Below are 16,005 nucleotides of genomic sequence, written 5' to 3'. Positions count from 1 at the left end.
TATTTTTTATAAAATAAGGAAATAAGCTTCAATGGCTTCAATCCCTCATATTTTTTGGGAAGCATTATTCTACAATTTGAGGTTAGGCATAACCTAACCTCGATGAAAATTTCAAAGTATGTAACATACGTTTTTCAAAAATTGAAAATTAGAGTATTAATATTATTAATAATATGCCCTCTCATTATGACACAATGTTTTTTTCAAAGTTTTTGAGGTTAGCAATTTATTTAAACTTAAAAGAAAGTAATTTAATTGCTTCATTGTTATTTATAGTAGCTTAGAAGCTAGTGATTTAATTGCTGATCATTTTTTTTTTTTAAATTTTCTAATTAATTCGCTTATTTATCAAATACATGTTGAAATAATTTTATGTGAATTTTGAATACCTTTTCTAGGGTTATGTTCAATATAACCTCTCATTTAAATATTACTTATTCAAGCTTTATAAGTCTAAAAAATCTGTAACCGATTTTGAGATCTTCATAAGCAAACAACTCAAAAGAATTTTAAATCACTAAAAGAACTGTAACGCTATTAAGGCCAGAAATTAGACCCTTGCGACCTAGAATACGAACTTTCTAACATAACCTCACAATTGACATTTTGAATCCAAACGGCGTTCGAATTTGAGAGATTCAGATTTGAGAGACTCTACTGTACTCACTTGCAATTTCAATACAGGTAGGACTTTTTAAGTTCTTTAAGTGCTGATGATTTTGGAATGAATTGTTGGAAAAATTAATAAACTCAACTTTTATTGGAAAATCCTCCAGAAAGAGGCGTGGCCTAAAAGTATTTTTTAAAAAATCTTGCCCAAGCTGTACTGGTACTAATACTACCTCGATGCAGAGATTTCAAGGCTATTAGAAATCAGATAATAATAATAATTTTCTATAAAAAAATAATCATTATATATTTCTTAAAATCGTTTAATGGTGCAATTTCAATGAAAAATGAAAATGTATGTTTGCTTAGCACTCCACTGTTCTCAAATTTTTCTGCATTATCGATTTTTCTTTGTGTTGGTTCTTGTCTTGGCTGTTTGCCCTAGTACTTACCGTGTTCTAAACCAAAGCCATCAAACAGTCGCGACATGAACCAACACAAGATAAGTCGATTGTGTAGAACAGTAAAGTTCTAAAAAAATGCTCATTTCATTGGAATTTGGAATAGCATCATTGCAATGGCATGCATTCTTTTTTAATTAATTGACTGAATGAATGATTTTTATTTTTACCTCTGCAAACTATAGTGCTTAGTCTTTTTTTTTAAAGAAATAGACACATTTCCCAGATTTGTTGTTAATTTTGATTTTGATTTGGAATATTGAAAATATTTATTTAATTGATTTAATTAAATTCATTTCTATAAAAAATAAATAAAATAGCAATCACAATTTTTTATGTTAAATGAAATTAATAAGAAATTTGTAAAGCGTGTTGCAATATTTGGACAATTTATAATGTTTTAAATTTTTTTCTCATCTTAAAAAAATTTTGGAAATTTTCTCTCAATCTTTAATTTTTTGCTTTACAAAAAATAAAGTAAAAATTCGCTTTTCAATTTAAAATATTTTATTTTATTTTAAATAAAAAAAAGTTCTAAACTTCAGACTTTGTATTTTAAGGTGGAAGTAAGACAAAAATTTGCGGAATAAAAATAGGACCCGGAAGAAGATTACAGAGGAAGGAATCCCAGCCAATGGAGTTTAAGAGAAAAATTGGGAAATTGTTCACACAAATTTTATTCATTTTAGCTTAGAGCTTTTAGTTTTAGTCGATATTGAGTGATGACATCCTCCTCTCCACCGTGATCTCAATGTCTTGGAAAAGTTCACCGACCCAGGCGATTGTGATGGCATAGTGCTGGAACAGCTGCACCAGCAATTCCCCCTCATCCAGCATCTCCAGCCTCTCTATCCTCTGCCTCTCGCCATTTGGAAGGCTCTGGTACACTTGTACCATATCCCATGCCCTTGCTCCATGCCATCCGCAGTCCAGGAAGCGTGACACCTGCGTCTCTAACGATGTGCACGCATCTACTCCAGCCAGATTGCATCCTCTGGCCCTCAGGTTGCCCAGCATCACTTCCCCAAAGCGATCATTCATGTTCACTTGCTCGTAGTTGACGAAGACAGACGTGGGGAAGTGCCCGGCCAGCCACTTGAGGAGATTGTGGCAATTCTGGGTTTCAATGTAGACTAGAACGCATTCGGCCAGGAAGATTGTGGGAATTGTGTAATCAATCTCAGCCTGATTGAGCTTATTGTGCAACTCATCGATATTTCGCAGATCCACGCCCATGATGTGATAGTTGCTGGCATGGAGATCTGTCGGACTTAGGCGTACTTCCCCATCTTCAGCCACATGAATTTTGTCCAGCAGACGTTTGTTCCTCTTAATGGCGTAGCACTTCCTGGCCGTGACCGTGGGAAAGTCCAACTCAATGAAATTTGCAATGGCATGACCAGCTTCCCTCAGGCGCCAGTACAGTGTGTCGAAGCCACAGCCCAGATTGATGATCTGACAGGGATTTCCAGCCGTTCTGTGCAGGAACTTCTCAATACAGATCTCAACTCCACGCACCCGAGCAAAGTAGCCCCTATTTATCTCGGGTGCCTTCCGTTCAGCTGGGGACTTTACGAAGTAGCCCAGATAATCATCCTGCCAGTAGCCCAGACGCACAGCACTTCTCTTGCATTCGCTGGCGTCGTCATTGGTGGCGATGACTGCCTCGTCGCAGGGGTGCGAGCACATCGCAGACCCGCGACGCTGCGAATTTCCCGGAAATGTAGCCAATTCGTCCAGTTTTGCTGCGAAATTTTTTAACTTTTTGCGACTATTTCTACACTCCCCGTTTTTTCTCTGCACTTCTCACCTTGTCACTCCCAATAACAAATGTCCGTGGATATTGCGAAGAAATCTGTAGACATTGTCTACAGTATTTCGCCCAGTCGCCCTATCTTCTTATTTAAAGTTAAAACCGTCGAAACACAGTTCACATTATCAGTACAGATCAGCACAGGCATAGCATAAGCATAACATAGAAATCTCATATTGTTATGTTATATTTATAGGGGGCAAGCAATATTCTTAAATCTAAAATACTTAGGAGGTGACCTGTTTATGCAATCGACTGGTGTGGGCTCCAGACTGTCGCGAGCTGTCCGCACTATGTCCTATCCCTTGTACGACTCAAGACGGACTCACGTCCGTACTCACTGATATCGTACGATCGACTAAACTACTACAGTCGTCTCCACCATCACCAGAGGTGCTTGCTGGCCCAGAAAGGAGACATTGCGTCTCGAATATTTAGGGTTGCCTCTCAGCAGAGCATTTATTGCTATAAGGCGGGAAATTTAAGCTCTTCCGGTCATTATTTAAGTTTATTGCGGATTGCACTTTGTCAGTAAAAGAGTGACCGGCTTAATGTATGGATAAAATGTTTTTTTTTTAATTCTTAAGCTATATTGATCTGACTAAAATGACTGGTTTATCTCCAGTTTAGGAAATATTCGTGTTTAAAGATTTGCATACAATAAGGAAAAAGCACCAGCGATCAGCAGTGTTCCTCGGATCGTCAGAAAATTACCATATTGTTGCACCAATTCAATTGATTTTTTTTTTTTAATAATTAGATATTTTTTACCATTTAACTCTCATAAGAATGCAATGCATTAGTTCAGATTTAATTTATAAAACCAATTTTCCGTGAAACATCTGATCAAATTCATGACGATCCGAGGTACAGAGTACATAGTTGCAAATACACCTTTTTTTATAATTTATTACAACAATTAATTATTCAAATGCACAGATATAGTTAGGATCACTAATATACTAATTAACATGCACAAAAATACCATATAGTATTTTGAGACTTAATAATTTTCAACTAAATATCGAGAATGTGTCTTAACATTCCGATCTGGGGTGCGCTTCCCTTATAGGCCTAAAACAATTAATTTTTAAGCCAACTTTAGGGGGTCTATTTCTTCTAGTTTAGGAGATATTCGCGTTTAAATATTTGCACACAATATAGGGCTAAAAAAATATTTTTTGATGCTAACTTTAGGGAGTCTATCTCTTCTAGTTTAGGAGAAATTCGCGTTTAAAGATTTGGATACAATATAGTCCTAAAAAAATTTTATGTTGATGCCAACTTTATGGGGTCATCTTTTCTAGTTCAGGAGATATTCGAGTTTAAAGTTTTGCACAAGCAAACCTGTGCTAGTTAAAAGTCGTGTAATATCGGAAATTTTGTGTTGATAATTCTAATGGAAATTGCTGATAGCTGTGCTGGTAAAAAGACATAATAGAAAGAAAAACTCACATAAAAAGAAATTGTCTTTTTGATATCTTTCTCAGAAGACGGGAAGCTCTTCACTACACACCCTTTTACTTGAATCTTGCAGAAATATAAAGAAATTAAATGCAAATATCACTTTCACATGGAAAGTTCTTAAATCGCGCGCAATTCAACTGTGAGAGAGAGATAGTGAAACAAACAATTCATTTTACAAACGTCTGGCTGCGCTGCGTTTGCTAAAAATCTCTAAAATGCGACAAAATATTTTCTTCTCTAATTTATGCTTATTAGTAGAGTAGGTCGTGTACCTTCTTGTAATATGAACTTATGCATTCCTTATTAAGCATTATATTAAGTGTTGTGCAAAAGGGTTTTTCTCAAACCTATCCTGAATTTTGAGACAGCTCAAAATTTCATCCCAATGTTTTTGTTGTAATATCGACAAGTATTTACAATTAAACCAAATAGCTGTATTCAACTAAATTATAAAAAGGATTTTCTACTCTAAGGAATTAAACAATTTTAGCATTAAAAAACCTCTCATTTCTCTACGTGAATTTTCGCGGCACTTCGAAGAAGCTCAACAGGCACTACCAAATTTAATTCGGCTTTTATTTTACCTCAGGCCTGCAATAGGTCTAAATTTTTTTTTGATGCCAACTTTAAGGGTCTATCCATTAAAACTAAACACGAACAACACGAAGTATGTCGCTTCTTGGAAATTACAAGGGGCCAACTCAATCTGAGCCATTTTTCAGGAGACAGCATCAATTAACATTTGTATAAATAATTATCTCAATTAAGTATGTTAATAAAAACAATTTAATTCTTTTCTATTTGTATGAGCATTGGAGCATTATTATAAACATCAAAACATATATATTTTTACCTTTCAAAATATGTTTTTTTATGAGTTAGCTCTTTGTCATTCTAAATGATGCGGAAATTTTCATGAAATTAGAGAATGACACGGGATCAACTTGCTTGAGTTAGTCCCTTGTTTCACAAGAATTTGAACAATAAATCTATTTTGTGCCCCTTGACTTCAAACAAAACCGCGCAAGCAATCATAAAGGGTAAAATTTTGATAAACTTTTGTAATTACGAAATTTAATGAATCATATCATCTGAAATTTTATTAAATTCTCTGTTTGAGTGCATTAACTCTTTCGCGTCACACTTTTATTCAGCAGATAAATTCATGTAAAGTTGAGTTTTTCCTAATGCTTTATGATCAAATATAATAGTTCTGAGAGAAAAAAATTCCATTGCGTGAAAACTCGGAAAAACTCCGGGTCATATATGAGCCTATTGTCCTCAAGGGAAGTGTACATACCATTTTCAAAATCGATATCACGGGCTTTTTAAGAGTTTTTTTTTGCTTGAAGTTATTAATTTGGCCAAAACCATGGCAAACTGGATTGTCTTGATGAACACTGTACTCCTGGTGTTCAAGGAATCTTCCTGGTAATCCCTTGAACAGTCACTATCACAATATTTTAAGTGGTATTTGGCAAAAATAAACTTATCTACATATTTATTCACACACAATACAATTGCACAATATGGGACGCTTGCAGAATACTCTAAAATATTGCAAAATATGTTTATAATTCATCAGATATAAGATAAAATGTCCAGGAGCAAGATGTCCCACCTGCATTTTACAAAGAATAACAATGTCCCAACTACATTTCGCTATAGGTTTGGGACGAAAACACTGTTATCCTTGGGGACCATAGGGTCATATATGACCCGGAAAATTCTACACGCTTTTCTGGAAAATTGAGAGTAGTTTATTATATCAAGATATGCAATATACAATCTTTGGATATTCTATTTTGTGTTTCTAAAGACCTTATTGCTGAAAAAAAATTAATATAAAAAATTTTGAAAAAGAAAAGTCATTTCACAAAGTTCGAAATTCGTGATTTTTGATCTCAAATATTTTCTTTTCCTGAATACATATCTGGAGTCTTGAGAAAATTAGCCAAGAATCTTGCATCCTTCTATTATGATGTCGTGCACAAACCGATAGATTTCAATTAACTCTTTCGTCTCTTTTGGGACTCTGAGTACCCAAAGCAGCATATGAATATTCAGTGAAAAACAATGTTTTTTAATTATTCAGAACTGATAAAAATCCGATTCTTCTGGATGATTACAAACTATAAGGATGTCCAAATGTAAGATATTTTTTGTAGGACCTCAATTAATTCCTGAGCTTAGATATTTTTGATTAAAAAATTGTGAAATTGGCTTGCAGCATATGCTGCGGTCCGGAAAGAGTTAACTCTTTCCGGACTCTTTCGTTATTTTTGATTAAAAAATTGTGAAATTGGCTTGCAGCATATGCTGCGGTCCGGAAAGAGTTAACTCTTTCCGGACCGCAGCATATGCTGCAAGCCAATTTCACAATTTTTTAATCAAAAATATCTAAGCTCAGGAATTAATTGAGGTCCTACAAAAAATATCTTACATTTGGACATCCTTATAGTTTGTAATCATCCAGAAGAATCGGATTTTTATCAGTTCTGAATAATTAAAAAACATTGTTTTTCACTGAATATTCATATGCTGCTTTGGGTACTCAGAGTCCCAAAAGAGACGAAAGAGTTAATGTAAAGTAAATAGTCAAAAAAAATTGTTTTTTCCCCGGGTCATATATATGACCCTAATGACGCGAAAAAGTTAAAACCTCAAAATCACCAAAAAGTTAGTTGGCCCCTTGTACTTTCCAAAGGAGCGATATTCTGTGTTAAAAATATCAAAATATTATGTAAAATTCGATAAGTGGCAGCGGCTGCCACTTGGTCCTTCCGTGACACTTTTAGTTAGGGTTCTACGAAGTGTTAAAAACGCGCCAAAATAATCAGCGCTTTTCACGGTAAGTATCTGAAGCTTTTCGTTAAAAATCGGAAAGTTCCTATGTTTTTGTGTACGACCTTGGTTATTGGGTTTTCGTGCTAATAATCCCATGATCGCGTAAATTTAATCGGGAATCATTGAACTTGACTCCCTGCATAAATTCCAAGATGTTGCATCTCTGCAGGAATGCGAAACCATCTGTGATTTGTGGTGCTATCCAGCAATCCGTGAGATTCCTCTCAGTGAGCCATGTAAGTGCAAGCAATCGTCAGTGCAAAATTCTCGTTGTTGGAGGCGGGTCTGGAGGATGTTCTGTTGCGGCAAAACTCTCTTCGCGTCTAGGGCCAGGCAAGGTGGTGGTTCTGGATCCAGCAGACGTAAGTCCAACTTCATTGTTTTATTGTTTCCATGGCTGACAAGGGTGGGATTGTTTCAGAATCACTACTACCAGCCAATGTTTACTTTGGTTGGTGGGGGGATGAAGAAACTGGAGGATTCTGTCTGTTCCATGAAGGAGACACTACCCTCCTTGGCCACCTGGGTCAGGGATAGTGTGGCACAGTTTGAGCCGGCAGCTAATGCCGTTGTCACGAGCAATGGCGAGAGAATTGAGTACGAACAAATGGTAATTGCAGTTGGCCTAGAACTTCGATATGATCGAATTCCGGGACTTTTGGAGGCTCTAGCAATTCCAGGAGGGAATGTTTGCTCCAACTATTCCCCCAAGTATGTCAATCGGACAATGGAGGCACTACAGAAATTCCACCAGGGCAATGCAGTGTTCACTTTTCCAAATAGCCCGGTTAAATGTCCAGGAGCACCGCAGAAAGTAGTTTACATTTCTGAACACTATTTGAGGAAAAACAGAAAACGCCGGGAAGCTAAGATTATCTACAATACAGCTCTACCGGTAATATTTGGCGTGAAACACTATGCTGATGTTCTGTGGAAGGTTGTTGAACACCGGGACATTGAAGTGAATCTCCGGACAAATCTCAAGCAGGTAATTCCGGAGAGGAATCAAGCGGTCTTTGAGAACTTGGATAAACCTGGAGGAGAGCATACAATTGAGGTGATTATAAGAAAGCTTTTTTTCAGCGAAAAATTCTAATTTTTATGGACTTTTAGTATTCCTTGCTCCATGTAACCCCTCCAATGGCTGCTCCCGAAGTCCTCTCAACCTGCCCAGGATTAGCAAATGCCGCTGGATTTGTGGATGTGAACAAGGACACCCTGCAACATGTAAAGTTTCCCAATATCTTCGCCATCGGGGATTGCTCATCGACTCCCAATTCTAAAACAGCGGCTTCTGCAGCTGCCCAGGCTCCCGTTGTCTACCGGAATATGATGGCCGTGATGGAAGGTAAGTCCCCAAGTGCCTCGTACAATGGTTATGCCTCCTGCCCCCTCGTAACGGGCTACAATTCCTGCATTCTCGCTGAATTTGATTACAATCTCCAACCGTTGGAGACATTCCCATTGCCCCAAAATAAGGAACGCTGGAGCATGTTTCTGCTCAAAAAGCACTTCATGCCATTCCTCTACTGGGAGCTAATGCTCAATGGAATGTGGAATGGTCCAGCAATTGTGAGAAAATTGCTTGAACCTCTCCGGAAGGAGAAGAAAACACTGTAAAAATTCTGTGTAGATTCTTTGTATTTGCATAAAATGAAATACAAAATGACGTGCTTCCGCAAAGGATTAACGGTAGGATTTCTGGTAGCGAGCACGAGCTCCTGGACCACCGAATTTCTTAGGTTCGCAGCGACGTGGATCAGCTACCAGGAGAGTTCTGTCATACTGGATGAGAATATCTTTCAGTTCCTTCTTGGAGGCCTCATCGACATCTGCAAAACACACAAAAACAATTTACACTTGCCTCCGGACACCTTTTCCGGGTGTTTTACTTACATTTCTGATAAAAAGCAACGAGTGCCTTGGAAATTGCCTGACGGATGGCATAGATCTGGGCTACATGACCACCTCCCTTAACCCTCACGCGGATATCAACTCCAGCAAACTTTTCCTACAAAGAACCATTGCATTACCTTATCTGTTTTCCAAGAATCCTCTCCAATTCCCAATCATACCTTGCCAAGAAGCAACAGCGGCTCCTGCAATTTGTACTGCAGCACCTTGGGTTCAATTGTGTCTAGGGGCCTTCCATTGACCTTCAGCAGTCCTCGTCCGCGCTTGCAGTAAGCAACGGCTGTCGCGGTTTTCTGCAAAACAGAGATTTCCATAAATTGGAAGCTTCATTGCAACAACACGTGTTCACTTTTTGAGGTTCAGCTACTCACTTTGCGTCCAAACACCTGCACTGCCTGTATTGGCTCCCTTTTCTGAAAATACACACAATAATTTTGTTAACTGCATTCCCAGGGATACTTTCCACACTGTCTTACTTTCTGCATTTTGCGGAATTACTCAATAAATCGAGAAATAAATTTGGCGACGAACTCGTCTGAAACAAGGGAGATGTGAAAAAGAAAGATGGCGTCGGTGGTTTTGACAAGTTTGTGACAGTTGGGACGCCATGTTGGACTTTTATGGGGATTTTAGGCATTATTGGGAACAGTTTTGAATATTTAAAAATAGAACACATAACGAATTATTTTATAGAATTCTTTTAAATAATTTTGAGTTAATTAATTTCAAGAAATAGGAAATTAATTGAGTGTCGAACAATATTTCCTTAAATTTCATTTTGAATTCAATATAATCACTAGTCACATGTAAGTTAAAAAATAGATAGATTTTGAAAATATATTGGTGAGACAAATATTTCGCAAAGTTTAATTTAGAGTTGATTTTTGTTCTTTCTAACTTTGCTAAATTTTTCCTTTAATAAAGTTAAATTAGATTTGATTCTAATTTGTCTCCTACAATTTATTGAGACAATCTATCGCTGATAATCGCGGATTGTCGAACAATAGATTTTTGTAAATGATCATGTCGATCAATTTCTACGCAAATTGCGCCGGTCTGTTGCAGTCGTGTCGGTTTGTCGATCTTTTCAAAGATAATTTCGATTTATCGATTGATTTCTGTGAAGATCGTGTCGAACATTAGGCTTTTGCAAATGATCAAGTCGATGTGTTGATCGACTTCTATGCAAATTGTGTCGGTCTGTTGATTTTTTGCTAAAATAGAGTTTATTTATTGATCTTTGTTAATATCAATCTGATATATCGATTAATTTCTGCAAATATCGTGTCGAACAACAGATTTTTGGAAATGATTATGTCGATCTGTCGATCATTTTCTACGCAAATTGTGCCGATCTTTTGCAAAAGTCGTGTCGGTTATCGACCTTTTCAAAGAGAATTTCGATTTATCGATTGATTTCTGTGAAGATCGTGTCGAAAATGAGACTTGCAAATGATCAAGTCGATGTGTCGATCAATTTCTACGCAAATTGTGCCGGTCTGTCGATCTTTTGCAAAATTTGTGCTGATTTGTTGATCTTTGTATATATCATTCTGATCTATCGATTGATTTCTGCAAACATCGTGGCGAACGTAAAATTTTGCAAAAGTTTATGCCGATCTACCGCTCAATTTTCGCAGAGTTTGTGTCGATGTGTTGATCTTTTGCAAAACACGTGTCGATTTATCGATATTTGCAAAGATCATATAACCGCTTTGTCGATTGATTTTTGCTAATATCGTGTCGAACGACGAACTTTTGTAAATCATTATGTCGATCTGTCGACCAATTTCTACGAAGATTGTGTCGACTCGTCGCTCTTTTGCAAAAATCGTGTCGGTTTGTCGCATTTTGCAAAGATAATTTCGATTTATAGATTGATTTCTGTAAAGATCGTGCCGAACATTAGAGTTTTGCAAATGATCAAGTCGATGTGTTGATCGACTTCTACACAAATTGTGTCAGTCTGTTGATCTTTTGCAAAAGCCGTGTTGATTTGTTGATCTTTGCATATATCAATCTAACCTATCGATTAATTTCTGCAAATATCGTGGCGAATGTAAACTTTTGCAAATGATTATGCCGATCTATCGATCAATTTCCGCAGTTTGCGTAGATGTGTTGAAATTTCGCAAAACACGTGTCGATTTATCGATTTTTTCAAGGATCATACCGATTTATTGATTGATTTTTGCTAATATCATGTCTAACGAGAACTTTTGTAAATCATTATGTCGATCTGTCGATCAATTTCTACGAAGATTGTGTCGATTTGTCGCTCTTTTGCAAAAATCGTGTCGGTTTGTCGCATTTTGCAAAGATAATTTCGATTTATAGATTGATTTCTGTAAAGATCGTGCCAAACATTAGACTTTTGAAAACGATCAAGTCTTCTTCTTCTTCTTTTAATTTGTACGGCTGTCAGACTCAGCAAAGGTCCATATAGCCACTTGAGTTCGTTGAATTGTTGATGTGTGTTGAATTCTTCAGTGTGTCTTCGCTGCTATAATGTTGATGTTGATGATCATGATATCAATTTTATATATATATTTTTTAATCAATGTTTTCTGTGTGTTGCCAATGGATTAAAGATCATTGTAAATCTTTTTCTACAGGGTTGCTACAGACCTAAGGATAAGTCGAAATAAGCAACCCTTGTGAGTTTATCAGGATCTTTTTGGTAACATTTGAATTCACATGAATATTAACTGTTCAACTGTTCAACTATTTACTGGTTTATATGGAAGCTTTGATACTTGTTACAAACGCACAAATGTCTTTATAGGTTTTATGGTTAATAGGATTTAGTATTTTTTTGATGTCTTCTTTTTCTTTTTTAATTGAGATATAGTTATCTCTTATCATTTTATATTTTTCACATTTGATTATTAAATGGTTTATATCTTCTACTTCATTGCAATTTTCGCATAAATTCGTTTGTTCTATTTTCATTAGGTTGAGGAATTTTTTGTCAAAGCAATGTCCAGTTCGGATTCTTGATAAAGTTTTAATTTCTTTTGTTGATAAGTTTATTTCACTAAACCACGGTTTTGGTTCTAGCAAACCTTTTCTCACTTCATAGTTAAATTTTCCTTTAATTTCCCTTATTGCTGTCCATTTTTCTTTCCATATGTCCCACATTGTATCTTTTCTTATTTTATGACTTTCTTTAAACGTTATTTTAATGTTTGTTTCTTCTCCTTCGTCTAACGCTTTTTTTGCTTCTCTATCTGCTATTTCATTTCCTTCTATTCCTATATGGCCTGGCAGCCATTGTATAATCACATAGATATTATTTTCACTTACAAGATTTTTTATTTTATTTTCGTAAAATTTATTACTTTTGTTTATTAAGCTTTCACACGCGCTTTTAGAGTCACTGTATATTATTATTTTGGATTTTTTCATAGTTACACTGAATTTTATTGCTAAATAAATTGCCACTAATTCGACTTCTTTAATTGACACTTTTTGATTAATTTTTGCTTTATATATCTCTCCACTATTTTTAAAGAATATACTTAGGCCTCTTTTGCCATTGGCTAGAGAACCGTCCGTATAAATGCTTTCATAGTCTTTAAAATGGTTGATAGTTTCTAGTGCACTTTGTTTTAATATTACATTATTTAATTGTCTTTTATTAGCACAGCCTCTTATTAAACTTTTGTTGATTTTAAGGTTAACTGGCATATTTTGTTCTTTTGTTACTATAGCAATGTCTTCGAGATAATTATGTACGTTTTTAATTTGTTTAATTTGCGGTAAGTTGGGTATTCTTTGTCCCAAGGACATCTTTTTTGCGATGTACTTGGCAGTTGTTGATTCCATTTCCATTTGGATTGGTAATTCGCCTGAATCTGCTAAAATAGCGTTGATTGGAGTTGATTTGGTGTATCCCATAATTCCTCTCAGTGCTTGGTTGGCGATCACTTGAAAAGGATTTTTTATCCAGTCTTGGTCCTTGTTGAAAAATGCTGGTACTCCAAATAAAATTCTAGATTTAACTAGGGCGTTATAAACGTTGAGTAGAGTTTTAGGATGAGCTCCTCCATGGTATTTACAGAAGATTTTTAACATATTTATATAAGTTTTACAGTTTTCTTTCACTTGTCTTATATGTGCAGTAAACCTTATTCTATCATCAACTATTATTCCTAAAATTTTTTGCTTTTTAACTCTTTCTAAACTTACATAATTTAAAACTACATTTTGATTATCATGTTTACGGCTATTATCAAATATCATAAAGGAACATTTTTCAGGATTTAATTTCAGTCTTAATCTGTTAATGGCTTCATTAAATTTACTAAGAATTGTATTGGCATTAAAAAATAGTTCTTGTGACGTATTTCCTGAGATAATTAAGCTAATGTCATCTGCAAATTGCATGATCTCACAATGCTCTCCATTTAATTTGTGTAAATTTGATGTATAAATATTGAAAAGAGTTGGGCTTAGTTTTGACCCTTGGGGGAGGCCTGCACTTGTATTAACTGTTAAACTGTAATCATTTGATTCTAAAGTGACTTTTCTGTTAACTAAAAATTGTTTGATCCACTCTCTTATTTCAATAGGAATATTCATGTCCTTCAATATTTCAATTAGGATGAAGACGTTTACTCTGTCAAATGCTTTGTTTAGATCTGTTATAATAATCATGGTTTTTTTATTATTCCTTTTGTTATATCGTCAGTTAAATCAGCATTTGTCGTAACTTCCTTTTGATAACTTTTCAGGAGACGAAATTTTCAGTTCAATATTATTTTTCTTAAAAATGAGCCCCGAATGCGATACTTTTGAGTCAAAATAATAAAAGTGGCACTAATAAACTGTAAGTTAACTCGAGAAGATCTTTATAAAATTATTTAAAAGCTGCAATATTGAGAAATATGTTAGAAGAAACACAATAATATTTTATCGTAACTTCCACCGTTTATAAAGCCGTAACTTCCAATATATGGAGATTCTGGAAGTTACGACAATTTTCTAAAATGCATTATATCAATTTGAATTATTCTAGTGATAATAAGCGCCTTTATTTGAATAAATTAATCAATTAAACTCTTATCCCTGTCCCTAAAAAGTTTTATTTCATAAGTTTTATTGAATAAATTTTGTGCTCCACGTCGCTTGTTTTGTTTTGAATGAATGACAGATAGGTAGGGATTTTTTCTCACTTTTTTCTCACAAATATTGAATTAAAATGATTTAATGTTACACTATTCGCACTGTCTTTGGATATTTGGAAGAGTTTGTAAACGTTTTATTGAGAAATATTGCAATTTTGCTGCAAATTACAAGTCACGCAAGTGAGCAAAAAAAGTTACGGCAAATGCTGATTATTGAAAATCTGTATGGAAATTTGTCGTAACTTCCCCAAAAATGGAAGTTACGACAAATTCTGATAAATTTTTCTTAATTAAGGGCGCTTACGATAATTTTTGTTTAAAATAATTTTTATTGGGCTTATAAAAGTTTCTTTTTCACAAGTGCGTTTAATAAACAAAATTACGCTGATTCCAAATATGAATATATCTCAAAATCGCAAAAATGAAGTTACGATAAATGCTGATTTAACTGACGATATTGTACTATTTCAATTAGTTTAATTATGTAATCTGTTATGTTTTTATTTTTACGGAAACCGTAAACATTCTTATGAATTAAATTATTCTCTTCTAATATTTTCTCTAATTTTTGTTTTAGAATAGTGTGAAACAATTTAGCAATGTTATTTATTAATGAGATTAGTCTATAGTTTTCTATATTAGATGGGTCTTTGTTGGGTTTCGGGATGCCTATGATTTTTATTTCTTTCCAGTCTTTTGGGAGTGCTTGTCTTTTCCATACTTCATTAAAACTGTTAACGAGATTTCTTAAAAGATTTGGAGGTAGCATTTTTAAAATATTATTGGAAATTTTGTTTATACCTGGAGCTGATTTATTGCTATTTTTTATTATGAGGTCTATTTCTTGCAGTTGGCAGAAGTCATAATTAATCTCTACTTTTTCGATGGGAAAAATAAGTTCATCTTCGTCTACATAATTATTCGATAAGAATTTTTTACCCATTTCTTCATTATTTAAGATACTATTATTCCCCTTATATTTTTTGGTATTGAACTTATTTACTTTATTCCAGATAGTTTTTATATCATGATTTGGATTTATACTGTTTAGAAATTCTATCCAGGCTTTCTTTTTAGCTTTTCTTATTTCTATTTTTAATTTACATGTTATTTTTTTGAGTTCAATCAGCGTGAAGAGATTTTTTGTTCTTCTATATATCCTTAATTTGGCTCTTTTGATTTTCCAAAGATTTGTGAGGTATTCATTCCACCAGATTTTCGGGATATATTTGTTGTTTTGTATATTAATATTTACTGTATTTTGCTGGATAATAGTTTTAAGGCAATTCTCTATTTCTTGTAAATTGGGATTATGTTCAAAATTAATTTCTTGTAACTGACTTTCAATACCTTTATGATTTATTTTCTGTTTGATACTATTGTGATAAGTGGTGTCATTACTGTGAATATCTATAGAAATCGCATAATGATCAGAAATTAAATGTGAATTATCGACTAACCAACTCGTATTAGTGATTAGATCTTGGGAAACGCATGTTATATCAATTGCTGAACTATAATTTTTATGTATATTAACGTAAGTGTGAGATCCATTGTTCAAACAAATAAGATTTGATTCAGTAATAATATCTGCTAAAATTATTCCTCTACTATCATTCTTTGAATTGTCTTCCCACATTTCATGGTGACCATTTAAGTCTCCACCTATAATGACATTTTCTTTATTGTTATATGTATCTATTAATTTTTGAAAGTCTTGTTTAACTATTTCGTTATTTGAATCAGGTGGGATGTAACAAGATAT

The 16,005-nt window shown here is 34.5% G+C and overlaps 3 protein-coding genes across 3 annotated transcripts; 1 reads left to right on the top strand and 2 right to left on the bottom strand.

Annotated features, from left to right (window-relative positions):
• Positions 1 to 1,731: 1,731 nt before the first annotated feature.
• Positions 1,732 to 2,905, bottom strand: LOC129804775 (leucine carboxyl methyltransferase 1). The gene has a single exon (XM_055852373.1). The coding sequence runs from the start codon at positions 2,757 to 2,759 to the stop codon at positions 1,776 to 1,778; it is 984 nt and encodes a 327-aa protein (XP_055708348.1). The 5' UTR covers positions 2,760 to 2,905; the 3' UTR covers positions 1,732 to 1,775.
• Positions 2,906 to 7,247: 4,342 nt separating this feature from the next.
• LOC129804766 (sulfide:quinone oxidoreductase, mitochondrial) lies at positions 7,248 to 8,880 on the top strand. Its single transcript, XM_055852360.1, has 3 exons — positions 7,248 to 7,559; positions 7,619 to 8,254; positions 8,311 to 8,880. The coding sequence occupies exons 1-3, from the start codon at positions 7,350 to 7,352 to the stop codon at positions 8,815 to 8,817; spliced, it is 1,353 nt and encodes a 450-aa protein (XP_055708335.1). The 5' UTR covers positions 7,248 to 7,349; the 3' UTR covers positions 8,818 to 8,880.
• Positions 8,821 to 9,687, bottom strand: LOC129804797 (40S ribosomal protein S16). The gene is made up of 5 exons (XM_055852405.1): positions 9,588 to 9,687; positions 9,483 to 9,524; positions 9,273 to 9,404; positions 9,094 to 9,208; positions 8,821 to 9,029 (listed from the first exon to the last, which is right to left on the bottom strand). The coding sequence occupies exons 1-5, from the start codon at positions 9,594 to 9,596 to the stop codon at positions 8,884 to 8,886; spliced, it is 444 nt and encodes a 147-aa protein (XP_055708380.1). The 5' UTR covers positions 9,597 to 9,687; the 3' UTR covers positions 8,821 to 8,883.
• Between the last annotated feature and the right edge of the window lie 6,318 nt (positions 9,688 to 16,005).

This window comes from Phlebotomus papatasi, chromosome 2, assembly GCF_024763615.1.
Source record: "Phlebotomus papatasi isolate M1 chromosome 2, Ppap_2.1, whole genome shotgun sequence".
Lineage (NCBI taxonomy): Eukaryota > Metazoa > Arthropoda > Insecta > Diptera > Psychodidae > Phlebotomus > Phlebotomus papatasi.
The sequence above is the reverse complement of the archived record's forward strand: the minus strand, read 5'-3'. Positions and strand labels throughout refer to the sequence as shown.

Excerpts from the sequence above, each read along its gene's own strand:
- LOC129804775 (XM_055852373.1), bottom strand. The coding sequence starts at position 2,759 with ATGTGCTCGCACCCCTGCGACGAGGCAGTCATCGCCACCAATGACGAC.
- LOC129804797 (XM_055852405.1), bottom strand. Across the intron at positions 9,405-9,482 it reads TGCAGGTGTTTGGACGCAAA|AAAACCGCGACAGCCGTTGC; the intron begins GTGAGTAGCTGA and ends TCTGTTTTGCAG. Across the intron at positions 9,030-9,093 it reads CGTTGCTTTTTATCAGAAAT|ATGTCGATGAGGCCTCCAAG; the intron begins GTAAGTAAAACA and ends TGTGTTTTGCAG.
- LOC129804766 (XM_055852360.1), top strand. The coding sequence starts at position 7,350 with ATGTTGCATCTCTGCAGGAATGCGAAACCATCTGTGATTTGTGGTGCT. Across the intron at positions 7,560-7,618 it reads TGGTTCTGGATCCAGCAGAC|AATCACTACTACCAGCCAAT; the intron begins GTAAGTCCAACT and ends GGATTGTTTCAG. Across the intron at positions 8,255-8,310 it reads GAGGAGAGCATACAATTGAG|TATTCCTTGCTCCATGTAAC; the intron begins GTGATTATAAGA and ends ATGGACTTTTAG.